Consider the following 20674-nt stretch of genomic DNA (forward strand, 5'->3'; position numbering starts at 1 on the left):
CTAGTAAGCCCCCTCCCTGCTGCAGACCTTCCCTACCCTTCTTTCCTCACCTCCTGTAAGTGTGAAGCCTCTCTCAACTACTGGAACTCATTACTTCTCTGGGAAGTCAAGATTGCTTGACTGGGTTGCCAAAGACTGGGCCATTAACATTACAACAGGTGCCCAAAGGCTTACAGCTCCCATGCCCACATTTCACACAGGCCTCTCAGCCCATGAGGGAGACCGTTGTCTTCCATGGAGACCCCTCTGTGTCCTCACGACACAGATGACAGAGCTGAGGCTTAGAGAGGTTAGGTAACTGGCCGCGGTCACACAGCAAGAAGGTCTGCTCCTCTGGGACGGTGTTTACCTTAAGGAAGGAGTGCAGGTCGGCCAGTGTGGGCCGGGCCTTTCGGGGCTCGCCGGGCAGGGCGCTGTTGGCATAGTGCTCATAGGCCGGCACCACATCGATAGTGTTGTAGCCAAAGGTGCGATTGTAGAAGGTATTGCCATGGGTCAGGTGGCTGGGGTGGCTGCTGTCATAGGCGGCCGGTGGTGGGGGTTCTTCGCCCCCCAGCAACGTGCTGATGGTGAAGCGCCCACTGCACAGAGCAGGGTCCCTGGGCGTCTCAGACACTGGCAGCTCTGCCATCGTGGGCTCTGGGCGTCAGGGAGGGGGCCAGGGTCGGCGGGGACACGCAGGGTGGCTTTATAGGCTGGGCTCACAGCAGGGAGGAGATGGGGAGGTTGGCCCAAACCGCCCACAGCTGGTTAGCAAGGTCCCTGGAAAGGGTGGGAGGCAGAGCACGTGCCCATTGCTGTCCTGCCCACCACCTGATCGCAGAGATAGCAACTGGCCTTGGACTGGGAGCCGGGGCTGGCCCAGCCCCTGGGTCCTAGGGAGGCTCTTCTGAGTTTGGGGGCAGCAGACATCTGCAACTGAATCCCAGGAAGCAGTGGACCCATAGGGACACTATGAGGGACCCCATTAGGGACCCCAGAGACAGCCTGATGACCCTCTCAGAAACTTTTTGTGTCGGTTTTATTTACTTAGCATTTTGAATAGCTGAGTGGTATGCCATTTAAAACAATGTGTGTGTGTGCTCACTCAGTCGTGTCCGACTCTTTGCGACCCCTTGGGCTATAGCCTGCTAGGCTCCTCTCTTTATGGGATTTTCCAGGCAAGAATACTAGAATGGGTTGCCATTTCCTACTTGAGGGGATCTTCCCAACCCAGGGATCAAACCTCCATCTCTTGAATCTTCATTGGCAGGCAGAGTCTTTACTGCTGTGCCCCCTGGGAAGCCCCATTTAAAACAACACACACACACACATATAAAAGGTTAGTCTCTCTTACTCAGACCCGAGTCTAGTCTTATACGTCCTCCCAGAGCTATCTCAGAATGTTTATGCCCTTAGGTACCAGCAGCCCCAAGCAGAGTTCAGTAGGTACCAGGTGTGATCTGCAGTCACCAGGGGACCAATGAATCCCTGGGGCTTGCGGCTGCAAGACTAGTGGACACCGACCCCACACACACCGCTTACAGGGCCACTGGGGTGTGGAGCCCAAGGAGCCAGCCCTCACCCCCTACCCTGGGCCAGTCCAAGAGCAACCATCTCCCATGGCAGGCAGCGGGCCAGGCGCCATCCTAGTATTGCGCCAGATCAGCCTCCAGTTTTGCCAGGATCCCTGAGGTTAGCCTTTGAATGCACGGTGGCCATGAGGGCGTCAGTCTGGTCACCAGAGACACTGAAGCCAAGGCGGGGTGGGGAGCTGAACTTTGAGTCGTAGGGGATGACACAGAAGTAGCTCAGGGTTTGAAGAGATGAGTTAGTATGGTGGATGCCTGGTGCTCGGCCTGAAAAGGACATCCCCAACTGCTGGGAGGAGTCTCGGCGTCTGCCCCATGGGAATGGCCTTGCCTATGGCCGAGCTCCCCTGTGGAGCTCTCGTCCAATGATGGGTGTGGGATGCAGAGGCCTGGTGCCTTGCCCCTGGCTGCAAAGGCCCACCCCAGCTCCAGAGGTGCCTGGGCTCAGCTGAAGCTTTGTCTCCACAGCAGCCCGTGTCTCCCTTTGTTTCTGTCCTGCTGCCTCTCTCCTCCCTATGCCAGCTGCCAGCGGGGTGAAGGCTCCGTGGTGAGGACTCCAGGGCTAGGACTCTGGGTCAGTTTTCCACCTCCCCAGCAGCCCCCACCCCACCTGCCGATTCCTCCTTCCCTCCCATGGGGCCTCAGGGCAGCGCTTACAGATCTTATCAGCCTCTCCATCAAGAGAGGCTGATTAAACTGCCACTTGACTGGTGAAAATCACAGCTGCCCAACACCCCCTCACACCGCGTCCCCGAGCAGCTGTGGAAAATTCCTGATTAAGATCTCAGGAGAGGAAGTGGCCAGATTCCAGCAGCACCAGGGGCCCATGCCGAATGAGGGGCCACCGCTTTGCTGGGTGACCTTGAGAAAGCCACTTCCTCTCCCCTTGCCATTCCCAGGCCTGGGTCAGCTGCGAGGTTCCTCCTAGCACTGGAAGCATTTGCTGTTTCAACAAGCCTTCCCCATAGCCCTCCCCCCTTCCCTACATCTCTCTAGGGTAGGGTGGGATTTAAGCAGGACCCCTCGAAAGGCTTATTAGTCAGAGAATTGAAGGGACTGTTGGAACTCTGTCCCAAAGCACAGACCCCCCACCCACCAAGAAAGGGGCTTCCTGCCCTTGAGTGGGCGTCTATCACTTTGAGAAATGTTCACAGGGGCACTCTTCTTGATGGGGACACAGCGTGGTCACACACGACTCCTGCCTTCCAGGGGTCTGAGACCTGGGAGAGGGGGTCGCAGGAACCCTGAGCGAAGTCCTGGGATGTGGCCGCAGGGGCTGTCAGGCTCCCTTCTCAGCTGTCAGTTGATCCAGGGCTCTGAGCAGGTCACCTGGGCTTGCTGAACCTTTGGCTTCAGTAGCCACACGGAAGCGACACCCATGCTAGTGCAGCTCTTACTCACCCAAGGGCCCCTGGCTGGTGACTTAGGGCCCCTGTCCTCTCCTGCTTCTCGGAGGAGGGAGAATAGGGGCAACAAAGGAACAGAAAAGACTCACTGCTGGAAACTCCCTGGGCACAGGGGGCTGAAATGGTGAGGGCAGGAGGGCCTGTGTCTTCATGGCTTCAGAGGCACCTCAGTCTTTATGCATCAGAACTGGCCTTCACAGCCTAGCCTGGCAGATGAACCAGCAAGGAGATGGCAGCAACCAGATGGTAGAACAGGGAGGCTGCCCCAGGAGAGAGGGGAGCTGGGAGGGGAGATGTAGGCAGGGATGGAGGGTGATTGGTGGAAGGGACCAGGCCGTGGGACTAGAGTTCATGGAACTGGGGGGAGGCGGAGGGGACAAGGGGTGGTAGATGAGGCTGAAAGGGGTCCAATTATTTCTCCAGTCACACACATTTATTGAGTGCCTACTGCATACCATGCCATGTGCTAGGCAAAGGAGGTACCACAGGGAACAAGACAAAGGCCCTGCCCTCCTGGAGCTCACATTCTAGTGGGAGAGACAGGCAGTAAACAAGCAGTCATTACAGTACATTCAGTGATAAGTGTTATGAAGAAAACATTTTTTGGTTGCTGTTGTTTTTCTAAAGGAGGGGCATTTAGGCTTCTCTGAGAATGAGAAATTTGAGCTGAGCTCCAACAATAACGGGGAGCCACCTGTAAGTGAGCAGATGTGAGCACAGGGGTTCCAGACAGAGGAGAGATCATGTGCAAAGGCCCTGGGGTAGGAGTGTGGTTGGGGCTTCAAGATGGCCAAGGGACCAAGGAGATGGGTTTGAGACATGGAAGCGGGGACACCTGGTCTTAGAAGCTGGGGTTAGAAGCTTCATGTTCTATTACATGATGGGCAGATTTATATTTCTCAAAGGTCACTTTGGCCATTGTGTGGAGACTGGACGTAGGGAAGCAGAGTTAGCCCAGCGGGGCCACTGTGGGTACATGAAAGTGGTGGCTGGGCAGTGGCTGTGGATGACAAGGTTGTGAGAAGTACTGGGAGTCGAGATACATGCTCAGGGCAAAGCCAACAGAACCAGCACACAGATTCATGTAGGAACAGGGAGGACTCTGTTGGGGAAAGGTGGCGGCATTTCTGAGCAGGGAAACCCGGTAAGGAGGACTCGAATACCAGGGTAGGAGCCTGGCCTTCATCCTGGGGAAATCAGAGTTTGTCTGCTTATGGAAAGCTGGTGGGGGGCATAATGAATGATGTGTGAGCAGTGCCAGGAAGAAAAACAGGGCGAGGGAGAGCCGGGAGGGGTTATGGCAACAGTCAGGCAAGAACAGACAACTGCCCAGCTCCGAGCCCCTGACTGCACACACACTTCACAGTCTCACTGGAGCCTCTGACAGATGCTGACTCTGTGGCCCCCACTAGGGATTCTATGGGCCTGGGGCCCAAAGGGGGTGAGGGGTTGGCATGAGTATTCTCAGAAAGCTCTCCAGGCAGTCCTGAGGGGCAGTCAGACTGAGATCCAGTGGGCTAAAGAGAACTATCTTTCACACACAGCCTGTCCGCCCCCGCCCCACCCCACGTCCACATCCGCCCGGGTCCCACGAGGCTCGCCTGGAGAGGATGGGTATGATGCAACCCTGGTGTCGTGAAATAGCCGGGTAAGAGGATGCGCTGCTCGTCGGCCTGATTCACAACACCAGCTGCAGCAACGATACCAGAACTTGGTGCGCTTCCTCCTCTGGCTGGTGCTCCGAGGCTTCAAGGCAGTGATGACGGGCCCATGCAGACGCCCTCCCCGACCCATGGCTGCCCCGGGCCAGTGCCATGCAGAGGCCTAGGGCTGCCAACGAAGGAGGCTGGGTCCCTGCCCCCAAAGGGGTGCACAGACTTGAGGTGAGGAAGCGGGGACAAACAGAAGGCAGAGCAACAGCAGAGGGGTCAGGCACCAGAAAGGTCTGGAAGCCACAGGCTGACAGCAACCTCTCCAGCAACCAGAACCACGAAACCTGGGGTTTCTCTTGGGCCCTGAAAATACCTTAAGTGTGTCTACTGTAATTCTGGTCCTTCTCTCCAGACAGTGTAATAGCAGTTGAACACTGAATTATCTTGAAGCTACTGGCAGCTAAAGCAAAAGGGAAACACGTTTGATGATTAAGATAGTTTTGGTATTAAAGGAACAAATTCTGGTTCCTTTTTCTTCATGGTTAGACTTACCTAAAAAAAAAAATCTAGCCAACATTCACTCCACAAGTAACGGCAGGTATTAATGATGTATCAGACTCAGTCCAGCTATTTTGGAGGGTACACAGAGATACTGCTCTCAAGTATCATGTAGTTCATCAGAGGAGGTAACAGCCACAAACTGAGGCATAAAGGCATAACCCCCTGTATAAAACACTACAAGGCTTCATACAAGGGATGCCTTCCTCTGGCTGGGATGATGATGGAGCAGGATGTATGAAATTCCACAGTTAGAGAAAAGCAATCATTTAAGGAAGAAGAGTGCCATGTTAGCCTGGAGGTTCCTGGCAGCCCAGGCAAAAAGTAGAACTATAATCAGTAGTCACTATCTGATAGAGAGGGAGATTTCATTTTCTCCCCTCTCTCTTTCCTCAGAAAGAAAATAAATCTCCCTCAACCCATCATCCTCCCCAACCCAAGCTTGGAAAAGCTGCCCAAACGAGAATGGCTTGAGCGCATTCCTGCTGCATCAACACAAACCGAAGCAGTGATTCTAATAGAAACTTGGTCCTGTAGTCACAGGCATATGACCACTAGGTCTTCAACCCAATGATTCTGCCAATGTGCTCTCCAAGAGACCAATCCCATTATTTTTCCTACCCCTAGCCTTTCACTTTTAAACACAACTTTAGTTTTTCTAATTTTCCTATAAACCTTTGTACCTTTCTTAAAAGCAATAGAGGAGACATGTGGTCACTGTGCTCAATCTTGAATTCCACGGGTACATTTCTCATTGGAATCCTCTTCAGTGGCGTCTTTTGAAGCTTAGGAGTCTCTCAGAGGACCTGATCCTGGAGCTGGGACCAGGGGCCCTGGAATCATGGAACTGCTGTACTAGCTCAGCTTGCCCCCCACCCCCTCCCCCAAGCTGGGCCCAGCCATGGACACATGGGGAGAGGGAGAAGGAGAGGAGTCAAGGGAGGCCTGGACCACCTGGCTCTGCACCACCTACCTCACGACCTCAGGCCTGTGTGCCTTAGTTTCACCATCTGTCAAATGGGTAACTCTTCTCAGTCAATGAGTGTTTTGCTGATCAAGAGAGGGAACTTGTAAAAGAAGCATTTCAGAAGACATCAACAAAGTTCTGCAAATATATATATGTATTCTGCCCCCCACCCCTCCTCCAGCTCTTCAGCTACCAGTTAAGAAAGGTGGGGGGAAACCAACTCACCCTTGACTACTTAAGGCGATGCTTTTTAGTAAGGGCAGGTACTAAAATTTATTAACAAACAAACAGAACAGGGTATTAGGAGTTGGGGGGAAGAGGTGCTCAGGATCAGAAGGTGGAAACCCAGAGAGTTGGCTTTGGTGGTTTGCATTCATCAGAACTCAAGCTTCAACAGAGCAGACAGAGGATCCTGGAAGCCCAGGGAGACTCCTGTCGTCTCATTGCGCCTTTACCAGAAACTTAAAGTAAGCTACTGACCTCCTTAATATATACCCCAAAGGCTCTTCTGCGGGTGGTCACCCAGGGTTCAGAGGCAAGATGACACTTGCATCGAGGCTGGATGCAAGGGGAGTCTGTTCTCCAGTCGGGGTCCCTCAGGCCTGGTGCAGGTGCCCTGGGTATGGAGCCCCCCAGCAGGAGGGCTACATGTGGAGCAGACCTCGGGTTCTCACTCCCTGGAAGCTTAGTTAGCAGCAGCACTAAGCACGCTGGAGAGGCTCCTAGTGAGCCTGGTAAGACTAGTGCCCGCCAGAGGTGGACATGGGAGGCTGGGGGCAGGGGGACACTGGGAAAGAGAAGCCTGGATGAGGGCCCAGGGATCCAACCAGAGCTATCAGATGGTCTTTCACTTGTGATTTACTGGGAAATGGGACACTGCCATCCCCTCTGATCCTTTTACCCCCTTGCCACCCACCCCAACAATAATGCACTTCAACTGGTGCTATTTTTAATTGATGAACCACCACCAAGAACCATCCTGGACAACTGGTTTTGACACTGGTGGGTACACAGTGGGCTAGCTGACCCAAGGGGCCGTAGGTATGGTATGTGTTTTTCCTAGTTAGAATTTTCATCTTCCTGTTTAGTGCATCTCTGACACTCTATGATTTATTGATAGCCTTCCTTGAGGAGTGGGGAGGGGAGTCCACATTTAGAGGGGCCCAGAGGCCCCCTTCACCCGCTGCTTCCAATCAGAACAAAGGTCTTGACCCTGTTCTTGACTCAGGACATGAAAATCACCTGGGGAGCTTTAACAACCCAATCAGTACCTGGGCCCCTCCAGAGACCAATTATGTCAGAAACTCAGGGGGCAGGGGCTTGGAAATCAGTGTTTTTGAAAGCTCCCCAGGTGATTCTAATATGTAGCTAGGGTTGCAAACGGCAGTGTTGGGGCTGAAAGCCACAGAAAGATGTGTTGACTAAGGCTGTGCACAGGCACAAAATCTGGCTTTTCTTGATAAAGATAATGCTGACTTAGGGTTTCTTAAAAATAATCTTTCATGTTGTAAACGGATTTTAAAATGTTTTCTTTTCCTGGGTAGATTCATGAATACATAAGTAGGCCATCAGCCCTTTGTTTGGGTTCCTTGCCTAAGACCAATAGACACCTGTACAGTTACTGATTTGTACAGGTGTGTGTCCCCCTATCAGACCGTCCTTCATCGCGCTGCCTGATGGACCACACACCCCAGGTGCAAACCCCACATACTCACCTCTTGGACAAGGTGGATGCCCCACAATCAGGTTTCTGCTCCAACAGGAAGGGCTGAACATGAGGCCTGCGACCTCTGGCAGGTCTCCACCTGGCTTCAGAACCCCTCAGCTCCCCTGAGTCCTGCTGTCTCCCCAGCTTCAAGGTCACGAGAGAGATTAAACAGTAGCAGGAGATGCTGGGGCCCCAGGGGGAGCTGGAGTGGAGCTCATTGTTACCATTCTGGGCTGGCAGGATGGCCACCCCCAACCATGCCGTCCCACCCCCCAGCCCCCACAAGTCTGTGGGTTTGGATCCTGGTCGTGCAGATGGCTCCTGCATCCCCCAGCCACAGGAAACCCTGCCTCTGATCTTTGCTTGGCCCTTTCTTGTGGCATTTCCAAAGGGCTTCCTGTTCTATTATGGTGTCTGTGGGTACACATAACTACCTCTCTTTCCCTAACCACACCATGAGCAAGAGGGGCTGCAAATCAGTCTCAAAAATCACCACATAGCTCTTAGCTCCAGGTCCCTGGTAGGTGCTGAAGGGCTTTAAAGCTCTTGAGTTAGCATAGGGTGGGGGTAGGGAGGGGGGGCAGAAGAGGCCCTTTCCTGTAGGTCTCACCTCAGTAAAAGGTAAGCTCCTTGAGGGCAGGGATGTCGATTCATCTCAGCTCTGTGTCTCCAGCACCTAGAATAATGCCTGAAACAGCACAGATGCTCAAACATTCGTTGAATTGCGTTATCCATTTAGCAGTCACTGAATCAATAGGAATCACAAGTTGAACTTGACATGCCAGGGTCCGTCCCCTAGTAGCAAAATTTTGGCTTACTAATTTTAACTGTCTTCTTGTAAAAAAAAAAGCTATCACCGGGGTGGGGATAACTGATTCCACCCTGCACCCATGTGAAAAACCTGTTGTGAAGGGCAGAAGCCAAATGGTAGAGGAACCCCTAGCTTCAGAGCCCCAACTAAAGGTTGGTAGCAGAGTGGCCAAAATTAACCTTGAGGCCCAGAGTGTGTCAGGCAATAGGTCAGTGATTTCTAGAAATTCACTTCACCTTCTCATTAGCCTGATGGAATAGCAATTGGACCCCTGCTTTATACCTGAGCAATCTAGTTTGCAGCAGTCAATAATCTGCCCTCAGTCACATGATTACCAGATTGTGAAAGGATTTTAGCCCAACTTTCTGGCCACCTCCAAGATTTATGTCTCTTGAAAATGCTGGGTCTTGAGGCCTGGTGGGCTTGTTTCATCTAGGGCTCTGTGCTTGGAGAGCCTTCAAGCCTGAACACCAGGCTGGCCCTGTAGGAGAGCGAGGCATCTGCAGCAGCCGAGGAGACTTGCCAGCCGACCCCCCAAGGAAAAGGTCTTCCCAGCAAGAGCAGCGCTGCCGTGCGCAGCCCCAGCTCCAGGCCTCGCGGCCCACTATCAGTCCTCCTGCTTCCCTGTGCTCCCAGGGGCTTCTATGGAGACTGGGGCCCTGCCCCACGGGTGACCAGTGGCCCTAACCTGGTCCTCTTTCCTTGCCACCTGGGTGGCTTTTAGAAGTATTTTAACTGAGGACTCCACTGAAAAGCCTCCAGTTCCGATACTTGGATGAACAGGGCTATACTTCACAGCAGTGGCCAGCTCTTCACCTGGCCCTGCTCCTCAATAGCCCCCGGCTCCAGGAGGTGCTGCAGAGCCCAGAAGAGACCACTGGGCCCTACACTGGGTCAGGGGCACTTGTATGAGGCCCAGAACAAGCTGAAGGGCCCCAGGCAAAGGGAGTGGGCTGCAGCTCTTCCATGTGGCCCCTTCAAGGAGAGAACATTCAGGCCACAAGGCAGCTGGAGCCCGTCTCTCCAGGGCTTCTCGTTAGGGCCAGGTACCCCAGGTGGAGAGAGATGAAGACCCCCGACCTCCATAGCCATTTGCACATCCCAGACAGAAGCCCAGGCTCCAGACCCTGAAAACCCCCGGTTAAAAACACAGGCAGATACTGCTCGAGAAAGTGGGAGACACCCGTCCCATGACCAGGCCCAAGTCTCTCCCCTTACCAGACCCATCCCTCCCCCAAGGCCAATAACTGGCTCTCAACCCCCATTTAAAATTCTTTCCACTGAGCACCCAACACCGATGGTCACAGACTTTCAACAGCTCCCAGCCCTAGAATGCATGCCACAAGCGGGGTTACCACCCATATGCTCTGGATGGTCTAAGTCCCACCACACTTCCAGCCTGACCCTCCTCAGACCCCTAGCCAGGGGACTTAACTAAAAAGCTGGTGGGGGAACAGTGAGACTTCGGAGCTGGAAGTCCTGTACTTACAGAAACCCCTGGGGGCTTTGCAGACCCAGGGGCCCAGCAGGCCTCAGCCTTCCTTGCAGGGAGTGGAGGAGGGGCCCAGCGAGGTCACCCCAGAGATGGGGAAGAGGCATTTCGGCTGCGTTCTGAGGAGCCCCAGGCTGCGCCTCAGCTAAGGACATCCCCAGGAAGGGAACCTGAGAGCAGTTCCTGCTCCACTGAAGGACTGAACAAAGGGGGCACCTGGGGAGAACATTCTGGAAGTTTACCGGCTACAGACAGGGGTGGTGATGAAGGAACCATCCTAAACACAGTAAATGCAGAAGTTATTGGAAGAAGCATGAGAACATATACACCGGCTCTCTCCCACCCCGTCCCTTCCCCCGACAAACACCATACAGAGTGACAGTGTCAGCAAAGCAAAGATGAAAGGAAAATGATCAGCCAACTAACAAAGCAAACACTCTCCCCCCGTGCATTTCTCATCAGTTACTGATCAACTGAGCAAAGGTTGTACTTCGCCTCTTTGCGCCCTTTATAAAATACACACTTGAAATTCCTGGTAGAAAAATATCCAGTAGCTGAGGTCAAGGGGGGCCCACACACATCTGACTCAGTCAGCTTGCCTGGCTCTTCAGAAGTGAATTCTTGTTTCCGCCCCTTCTCAGGTGGTGCAGTGATAAAAGAATCTGCCTGCCAATGCAGATGTTAGAAATGTGGGTTTGACCCCTGGGTCGGGAAGATCCCATGGAGGAACTGGCAACCCACTCCAGTATTCTTGTCTGGAGCATCCCATGGACAGAGGATTCTGGTGGGGTCCATGGGGTCACAGAGTTGGACACGACTGAAGCGACTGAGTATGCATGCACACCCTTCTCAAGTGACTGTGTAGCTGTCATTTCCGCTGGCCACAGAGGCACAAACAGTGCAACAAATCAGGGCAATCAATTTAGCTGGAGAGCTCCCAGCAGCCTGTGCCGAGCCTGGAAGCCTCTGCACAGCAGATGCCAGCAGAGGCAAGCCTGAATAGGGTAGCCAGATAAAACTGGGACAAACTTAGAGAACTATTGGTTGTTTATCTGAAATTCAAATGTAACCAGGTAGCCTGCATTTTTATTGGCTAAATCTGGTGCAGATGAAGGGGCCTGCCTAGGCTGGCTCTGCTGGGGCCACCCAAGAGGCTACAATGTGTCTTTTCCTGTTAGAAGTCCCCTCTGGGATCACGGGCTCCCCCACTTCCTGCTCAAACAGAAGCCACTGTTTGAGGCAACTCTTTCACCCTCCCCAGAATCTCAAGGACCCCAAAGGCAAAGGCAACAGGGAGGATAGATAGTGTGCCAATGCAGTGCTGGGTTTCTGCCCATCCCTCAACCTTTATTTTTTTTTAAAGATTTGACCTTTTGCAAAGAGTCGGACACGACTGAGTGACTTCACTTCACTTTCACTGTTAACGGTGAATCAAACATCCATCCCTTTCTTCTCAACGTTTCCCTGCAGCTCCACAAGTTTCCTTGTTTGAAGGATCAGCCCTGGTCTGACCACAGGAGACACTCCCCTCTACCTTCTTTCTGGCTGAATGCCTATTAGAGGCCCCTGAGTCTGAATACAGGCACGTGGAGCTGGGACAGAGGATATGGGCAGGGGGCTGATACAGGAGACGGAAGCAAAGGACCTGCTTGTTCAAACCTTTGCTAAACTAGATTCCCTAGAGAGGGCAGATGGAAACTATTTCCAAAATCAAGGTTAGGACAAAAATTTTTCCTCCCTTCCTGGGCTAGCAATTTAGAACGGATAGTATTTCTACTAAGGTGGTTCTGGACAAAAAAAGAAAGGTCCCATTGAGACTTCTGAATAGATGGGGACTTGATTACTGTGGCCATTCCCAGCTCCTGAGCACAGCCCGGCACGTGCAGGACTGTAACAGCTGAAAGGAACTAAGGTGGACTCATCAATACACGGGGCCTGTTTGGCCAGATCCTCAATTATAGCCAGTCACAAGGCAAGGAGAAGTACAGATCATTTGAAATTAATGTTCAAAACATTTTAGGTAGTGGTTTTAAGTTTTCTTCCCACCAACCTTTTTAGTTAGAAACAAGAGGTAAGAAGACATTTAGTTCCCTCCTGTCCCTGTCCTGTGAGGGACACCAGTATACATACTATGGAGCGGTCAGAAGATGGGCTGGAGGCAGGTGATGTCTCAATTCCACCTAGAAGAGCGAAGAATGGGGACATCCAGGACCTCAACACAGCCTCACTGCCTCATTCCCTCCAGGGAGCTACATGATTTCTGTTTAACGAGTTGCTGACTTCATCCTGATATTCTGAAAGGCAGGCACAAAAGTTTTTTTTTTTTTTACTGATACTAAATGAGCATCTTGAATGATATCATAAAGTGTGCATTTCCATTAGGAATTTTATAACATTTTTTCCCAGTTTGCTGGACAGAAGTCTCAGTCTCCAAGACTGACTGAGGCTGAGTGAGAGTCCAGTCAGGCTGGAGCCTGCCAGCATTTTGGCAGGCCTGGGACAACGCCCCAGTCTGGGTTGTACGCAGTCTTTGGCATGCTCAGTCACCTCCTGAGTGGTGTGATGTGGACTACCGATTGAGCTGGACACAGATTCTGATGCCCAGTGGAGAAACGTGGACCGTGGTGGTCCCTGTAAAGCAGCAGGGCACTGGCACATCTGCATGTAATGGCTTAACTAAACATCAAACAGAGTGGACAGGGTGAGAGTCCGAAGAGGACAGAGTCCACAGAGTATTATGCTTAAAGGAACCTAAACCCTAGACTTTAAAGTCATTCATCAAAATAACAACAGGAGTGATGAACCCAAATGATTCACTCAGAGCACAATACTCCCACTCCAGTTTTCCCTTATAAGTCAGGTGGCCAGGGCTGTTAAAGAAAAAAAAAAATCAAAGGAACAGAATCTTTGTAATTAAATCTTGAGGCCTCTGAAAAGGCCCTAGAAAAAGTATTTCCCTTTGAGTGTCTCAGTGAGTTTATTATAAGCCATTTGGAGGCAGGCACTAACCCCATCAAGCTCCAAGTGCCCTTAATTTTGTTAGAAAGATTGGAATCTCATCCGGGGCAGACAGACTCCCAGGGCCACTTGCTGTGTTTCTCTAGATAAATGGTGAAATCACAGACCAGTATCAAGGGAGAGGATTTAGCTCCATGACCGAGTGAGCTGAGGATGACTTTTAACCTAATAACCTGTTAAAGGACCATGAATTCTGAACACAAGCTGTAACCATGGGTACAAGGTAACCTGTTGATGCTGTGGCCTTGCAAACTCAGCCTCGTGTCTCCTGCATCTCTGCATCCAGCTTTATTTTACCACAGTCAATAGGACAAGCACTGGGGTTTGCTCCAGGAGCCTGGCCCTCCTGGAATAAACAGTTATCTTATTTCTCCTATAAGTGTCTCTCACTAGGCAGGCCCTCAAATGCCAACCAGGGACTGGATTCCTCTCAATTCCATACAGCTTCCCCATCAGGGCAGTTTTCCCCTCCCTCTGTCCAAAGGCGGAGGACCTTACCCCCTATGCAGGGCTCCCATGCAGCTCTCCTGTTTGGAGCCGGCAGAACTGCATGACGCAAAGGAAGGCAAATCCGCAATTAATTCCCATGATGTAAATGACGAACAAGAGAAGAACTAGGGAGTAAATACATATTTAAATCCCTTGTACCTTCTGTCCTTTATGGTAATGTTACATTTCTATCTACAAGATCTAGCATTAAAAAAAAAAAAAATCAGAACTCTTAAGTCACATTTATGAAAAGTCCTCAGAGAACTCATTTTAAGGCACTGTTAAAGCAAACTGTTTCCTTTGTTTAAAATATAAATCAATGCCTATAAAGAGAGTACAGCTTGCTAAATCAAGTCTCCTGCAGCACCTGTCTTCTGAGACTTTCTTAGTAAAGCTCAACTGAAGGTGAATAGATGCAAGCTGAGGAGGGAGACAGCCCCTCAGGCTACATCCTTGATAGATATAATGGTATCCGACTGAGGAGCAGCTGATGGCCCCAATATCTATAGACGAGCTCTTTACTACAAGCAAAGGCAACAATCTGTATTTAGAGAATTATGAGGGTAACTGTGCCCTGTGAGCAAAGTTTTCTCTCTAGAAGCAAAAGGTACCTTGGGAGACTCTGGGACTTTAACACTCCCCCCTGGGAGAGCTGCTGCAGGAGCAGTCCATAAAACCAGCAGAGCTGACCATACCCGATCCTGTAGCCCCGATTGGCACATTGAGGAACATTCATCCTCCCGTCCTCTCCAGCTTAGCCTAAGGCCTCAGAAGAAAGAGGGCCACCGATGGGGTACAACCTTGCTCAGGGACCACATACCGATGGTATTGATGCCCAGTGGAATGAGACCCATGAGTTGACCTGGCCAACTGGCTTTATGAATGGAGACAGGGAGAGGAGGCTGTCCAAGGAGAGGAACCATCTGGTAGAGAAGAGAGAAGAGGTGCTGAGAAGTCCTCTTGAAGAGGGGCACGCACAAGGCCAAGCAGGTGCCTCCCAGTGGAGCAGCCAGAGGGAGAAACGGCCAGTTCGGCCCTGCCTTGAGCTCCAGCTGAGACCCTGACAATGTTCACCGATCAGACTATGGGTCTCCAGGACTATGTTTTCATCTCCAGGGGAATTTCAGCAGAACAGCAAACATTAATCCCGGAATCAGGGCAGATAGTTTGGAGGATGGTCTTGAAGAAACATCAACAACCTTAGATATGCAGACGATACCACTCTAATGGAAGAAAATGAAGAGGAACTAAAGAGCCTCTTGATGATGGTGAAGGAGGAGAGTGAAAATGCTTAAAACTAAACATTAAAAAAAACTAAGATCATGGCATCTGGCCCCATTATTTCATGGCAAATAGAAGGGGAAAAGGTGGAAGCAGTGACAGATTTCCTCTTCTTGGGCTCTGAAGTCACTGCAGATGGTGACTGCAGCCATGAAATAAGAAGACGACTGCTTCTTGGCAGGAAAGCGATGACAAACCTAGACAGTGCGCTGAAAAGCAGAGACATTACTTTGCCAATAAAGGGCCGTACAGTCAAGGTTCTGGTCTTCCCAGTGGTCACATACGGTTGTGAGACCTGGACCGTAAGGAAGGCAGGATGCCAAAGAACTGATGCCTTCGAACTGTGGTGCTAGAGAAGACTCCTCAGAGTCCCTTGGACAGCGAAGAGATCAAACCAGTCAACTTGAAAGGAAATCAACCTTGAAAACTCACTGGAAGGACTGATGCTGAAGCTGAAACTCCAATATTTTGGTCATCTGATATGAACAGCCACCTCATTGGAAAAGTCTCTGATGCTGGGAAAGATTGAGGGCAGAAGGAGAAGAGGGTCAGAGGATGAGAAGGCTGGATGGCATCACTGATGCAATGGACATGAACCTGGGCAAACTCTGGGATGTGGTGAGGGAGGCCTGGTGTGCTGCAGTCCATGGGGTCACAAAAAGCCAGACATGATTGAGCGACTGAAAAACAACAACAACAACTTGGACCTGAAGGCACACCTTGGGGAGATAAGAGGGAGGAGGATGTGGAGTGCCTGGTATTTCACACACAAATCTTAACTCACCCAGGGCTGAGGCTGGCTCTCACATTCAAATAGAAATGTGAAAAGCTAACTGTGACCCTGCTATAGGGAATGTTATATCTAAATAAAAGCAACTGCCAAAGGCTTCATTTCCTTGCTCATTTTGGGTCAATTTTTAATCATATCAGGTAAACTTTAATCAACTCCTGGATGCCTATACAAGTCTGTCATTTTCTGGCCCAAGCACTAGTGAAGACAATTCCTCTCACACAAATAAAAATTTCAACAAAAGTCCAAAGAGGGGGAAAAAAAAACAGTGAAATTAAAAGAATGTGAAAAAAAAAATACAAATCAAAGAAATTTATTGGTGTTGACAAAAATACATAATACAGAAAAATGAAACAAAACCAACACAACAGAAACAAAACCAGAAACCACCCCCCTACCCTGGAGGGCCCTGAGGTACTGACAGCAAGCAGCCCCATGAGCCCCTCAGAACATCACACTTAATTCATGAGGACCTCCATCTGCACCAGCCTCGCGTTGGTATCCCCAGATGTCCTGTAGGGTATCATCCCAGCAAAGGTGATCAGGGCTCGGGCTTGGCTGCGGAGTTGCTGTGAGAAAGGGGAAGAAGAGAAAGAACCCAGTTAAGTTTTGGGTCAGGGCACTGTCCTGGGAACCAGCACTCCATCCTTCCATTTTCTCCCCTCAGTGGTGTAATGACCAGGTTCCCAGTGGGTGGATGACCGTCTTGCCCCCCACTGTCACATTCCTCCAGTGTGGTGCAGAGTTAGCAAAGGAGGGCCGCCAGGCCCCCAGTTCCAAAGCCCTTTTACTTAGCAGAAGATGGATGGGTCTGCCAGGCAAGCTGCCCCATTTGAGCAGCTGCTGACCTGGCTCTGTGCTTCAGACTGCCTGTTCCACTTTTCCGAACCTCTCCCTCCCCTGACTGGTGAGGACCTGAGTTTCTAGGACCCCCATGAAGCACCTGCATTGCCTAAGTGCAGCCCATTCCAGGTCTTTGCTCTCCTGTGTCGTCCCCTTTCCTCCCTTTCACTCCTTTCATTTCTCTCTTTCTAATGGAAGTGAGTAGCCCTCTCTTCTCAGGCAACAATATTTATGAGATTCCTGGATTGCTCCAGGAGGGGAAAAGATTTTAACTCAGGTGTTTCCAATATTAGAAATAATAACCCTCACTCTGATTTCCAAGTGATAAATTACTGAATAAAGAAAAAACGAAATCTCAGAGAACAGCTTCAGGTTGCCCATATTGAGCTGTACTGGATGCTTACAGAAGAAAGGAAACCACAGCTAGGATAGTAAAGGGTGGCGGGGGTGGGGGTGGGTTTTCTGGACTAGTAACAAGACTTAAAAGGAAAATTCAAGGGTCGCTTACTAGGCCTCTTAAGGACCATTCAAGAAGAAAGTTGAAAGGCAGGTGCCTTTTACCTGATATGTGAAGTAAACTGGCAAGTCTAAGGTGGAGGTTCTGACAATGACAGGACCTGTGGGGGTCATAACTGAGAGAGCCCACAGACATCTCTGGAGGCAGGAGATAGATTTTCAAGGCCCTAGTTTCTTGATTGCCAAAAGCAGGTATGGCTCTTACACACCATACTGAGAGCCTCATTAAATGTTAAGTGGAAATGTTAAGGGAAAGGCAATTCTAAAATGCCACCAGTTTTAATGTTTTAATGGGTCAAACACGTGTTCCTTTTTGTCAAATCAACTGTATAGCATATGCTGTTTGGGCCCAAGGGTTCTATCTGCCTGGACTCCGTGTGGTCCAGGTAATGCTGGAGGCCCCACAGGCAGTGGAAGGGGCACTGGCCCCAGTGTCAGACAGACATGGCTTTCAGACACAGCAACTGTTGACCAAAAGTACGGTTTTCATGGAAGTGCTGAACTGAGACTCATAAAATGACTGTATATTTTAAAGTGGGCAGGAATTCTTATGGAATCAATATAAACTAGTATTTTGATTGATTTTTTTTAAGACCCGATATTCACTGACTTGGCACATCATTATTTTTTAGCTTGACCAGAGGAGCAACCCCAGTAATGTTCAATTTCTTCTGGAAGCGCTCAACATAAGCTTTACCCAGATGCCAGGTAGTAAAGAAACAAGCACTTTGGGTCATGAGCAATGGTCTCATGAGGAGCAATCAAAGGCAAACCAGCAAGGCAGTTCTCAGCGATGGCTGTGGCCAACGCTGGGATCTTACAGAGTCACGGTCCTCGATGACTCGCTGAGGCCTGGATGCCGAGGATGGACTTGTCCCCTTGAGCCTCTTAAACTGTGTGAACAAGATGTTCATGGTGGCGAGAAGCACTTCTGAGAGGTTGTGCCTGATCTGCAGAGAGAGACACAAGGAAGTAAGAAGAAAGAACCCAGCCCAGGGGCCAAAGACAGGGTTGGGGAGAGGGGACCGGTGCTCCAGGAAGGCCGGGTCACGCCATATCCCCACAGTTGCCAGCTGGTGTACTACACAGCCACCAAAAAAGGAGCCGACGGCACTGGAATGTCAAGCGTGAAAGCAAAGCCCAGGCAACACTATTCAGAAGGTCAGATTGGTCATTCTTCTGCTCTTTTTAAAAATATTTATTTGGCTGCACTGGATCTTGGTTGCAGCACTTGAGGTCTTTTTAGTTGTAGCATGAGAACTCTTAATTGCAGCATGTGGGATCTAGTTCCCCAGCCAGGGATCGAACTCTGGATTCCCTGCATTGGGAGCATGGAGTTTCAGCCACTGGACCACCAAAGAAGTCTCCTCTGCTCCCTTCTTTATGCAGGGACGTGAGCAGAGAGCATGCTAACTATGTCTGGGCAGCAGAGGGATTAGCAGAAGTCGGCATCTGAACATCAGGAGGTAGGGATGCACACGCTGGCTCTTCAGTCCCCATCACTGCCCACCATCTCAGACCCACCACACTGTCTCCATGGGACCTGCACGGCCTGATCAGAGTCCTTGGGAGTGTCCACGAGGACAGGCCCTGGTACCCCACTTCAGTCTATAAAACAACGGATGACGTAACCAGGGGTCGGCAAGAAACAACAAAAGGAGGAATAACTAGGGGCAGAATTGTAGTAGCTGTGAAGGGAAGGTTGGCAAGAGGAAAGATTTCTTAACTGTCTATACCATAGGAGTCAGCCACCCCATGTGCGGAAGGTGGCCTTCCCTCTTCCTCTAGAACAGATACACGCTTCCATAAAAGGAATGTGCTCATTGGGTAATGTTTTTAAATCAAAACACTGTTAGGAACATCCTGGGACCAGGCAGCTGGTTCTAGAGAAGAGTCTTACTCTAGCCACACAGGAATAACCAGGGGAGTGCTGGGCTGCAGGCTCAGATCAGAGAAACCAGAATTTCTGGGCCTTGGCATGAGGATTTTTTTTAAAGGTCTCCGAGCAATTCCAGTGTGCAGCCCAGCTGAGTAGCCTTGGGCTAGGCAGTGGCAACATGCTAGAAACCCTACAGAGAGAGGAGCTCTTGGGTTCTTGGGCTGATAACTGAGACCATGGTCACAGCAGCTGCTTCTTGAGACAAAACTTCTCTGCTTTTTCAGAGAAGGGAAAGAAGGAAGTGAATCACAATGTATGTTTCATGTACCCGAAGGAGCTACTTAATATAAGATCACAGTTAAGCACTGACATACCCTCCAGAACAAGTAGATAATAAACAATTAAGCCAGATTTCATAGAATCAGTAAGAAACCTGTTTCTCCCAAGAATATGTCTGATCGCTAGAGTGAGAGTATTTTCTGAGTCAGGAATTCAGACAATAATCTGATGGGTATACGTGTACTCACAGGAAAACCAGTCCAGGATTCCTGAAACTGGACTCGTCTTAGAAAATTCAGTCTGGATGGTGACTGTACTAGGACTCTTAAGAGTTATTGGCTACATTAAAACAAAAGCTTTCAGCAGAAGTGCGGAAAAAAGAATTTTGTAACTCAGGCAGAGAAGGACTCACCTCATCACTGAAATTTCTGAAGGCAGCCACTCTCTCTTCCACACTTTCCTGATTCAGGGGCACCAGCTTCAAGCGATCAATTATCTGTTTAATACAAAAGCCATCAGCCCCATATGATACAATCATCACAGTCATTCCATCTCTTCAAACACATGTCAGCATCTAACATGTTTATAGGTGGCTTCTTAGTAGGAAATTCTACTCCCCTTGTTCAAAGGCTTTGATTCCAACTTGCTGACTGACTCAATTCCTATCCTCATTTTCTGGGGCAGTTTTTACAATTCAGAGACTTCAAATTATTTTGAGAAATCCCTCTGTTTTTAGATTAAAGAAGAAAGGAAAAGAAAAAAGGGGGAAAAAAGAACAACATAGAAATCCCTTTTAAATTGCCAGGATCTTACTTGTCCTTTTTCACTTAACAGGCATACTGGTGACATTTCCTTTGTTTTAAATGAATCCCACAAAATGTTTTGATTTTTCAAGGGCATACATTAAGCAGCACTTCAAACGTCCCTCTTGAAACTTACATCAAAGGCTCTGTCAATATGCCCACTGTGATACTCATCAAAAAAGGTGATCAAGTCCAACAGAAGATAGAATGTCGAGTCCACAAATTTATTTGCACTGATTCCCTGAGCCCTATACCTGAAGGACAAAAAAGAGGGAAGGGAGGCAGGGGTATATTAAGAATTTCTGTGCAATCTGTAATTTGAGGACAACATCTAAAAAATGTCAGAACCTCTTAGGCTCTCTAGATGAGGTGAACTAAGGAGTGGAAAATAGTGTCTCTTTTATAACAGCCAAGCATTTGATGGTGGATTTGACAGAGATCGACCTATAAACGTTCTGCATGAAGCCCAGTTCTCCAGCTTTGGCCGCCATCTCAGCAAGCATCCTGACCCAGTTCTCAGGCAGATTTGGAGAGGGCACAAAAAGTAACGACTGCTGCCCAGCCGGTTGGAGTACACCTCCACTCATGGGGAGAGGGGAGATTCTGAAACA

General features: G+C 50.0%; 2 protein-coding genes across 3 annotated transcripts in view; both read right to left on the reverse strand.

The window, feature by feature from the left end:
• SLC12A3 (solute carrier family 12 member 3) overlaps positions 1-649 on the reverse strand; it is a 39577-nt gene extending 38928 nt beyond the window's left edge. Inside the window, exon 1 of the mRNA XM_040253941.1 lies at positions 350-649. Within this exon, the coding sequence (XP_040109875.1) occupies positions 350-631 (282 nt within the window). The 5' untranslated portion in view covers positions 632-649. The remainder of the gene's footprint in view (positions 1-349) is intronic.
• Positions 650-15839: 15190 nt separating this feature from the next.
• NUP93 (nucleoporin 93) overlaps positions 15840-20674 on the reverse strand; it is a 104205-nt gene continuing 99370 nt past the window's right edge. For both annotated transcript variants that reach the window (XM_040253942.1, XM_040253943.1), the window contains 4 exons: positions 20200-20317; positions 19673-19756; positions 17924-18052; positions 15840-16312 (listed from right to left, as the gene is read on the reverse strand). In XM_040253942.1, coding sequence (XP_040109876.1) covers positions 16202-16312; positions 17924-18052; positions 19673-19756; positions 20200-20317 — 442 coding nt within the window. In that variant the 3' untranslated portion in view covers positions 15840-16201. The remainder of the gene's footprint in view (positions 16313-17923; positions 18053-19672; positions 19757-20199; positions 20318-20674) is intronic.

Source organism: Oryx dammah, unplaced genomic scaffold (assembly GCF_014754425.2).
Source record: "Oryx dammah isolate SB20612 unplaced genomic scaffold, SCBI_Odam_1.1 HiC_scaffold_13, whole genome shotgun sequence".
Classification (NCBI taxonomy): domain Eukaryota; kingdom Metazoa; phylum Chordata; class Mammalia; order Artiodactyla; family Bovidae; genus Oryx; species Oryx dammah.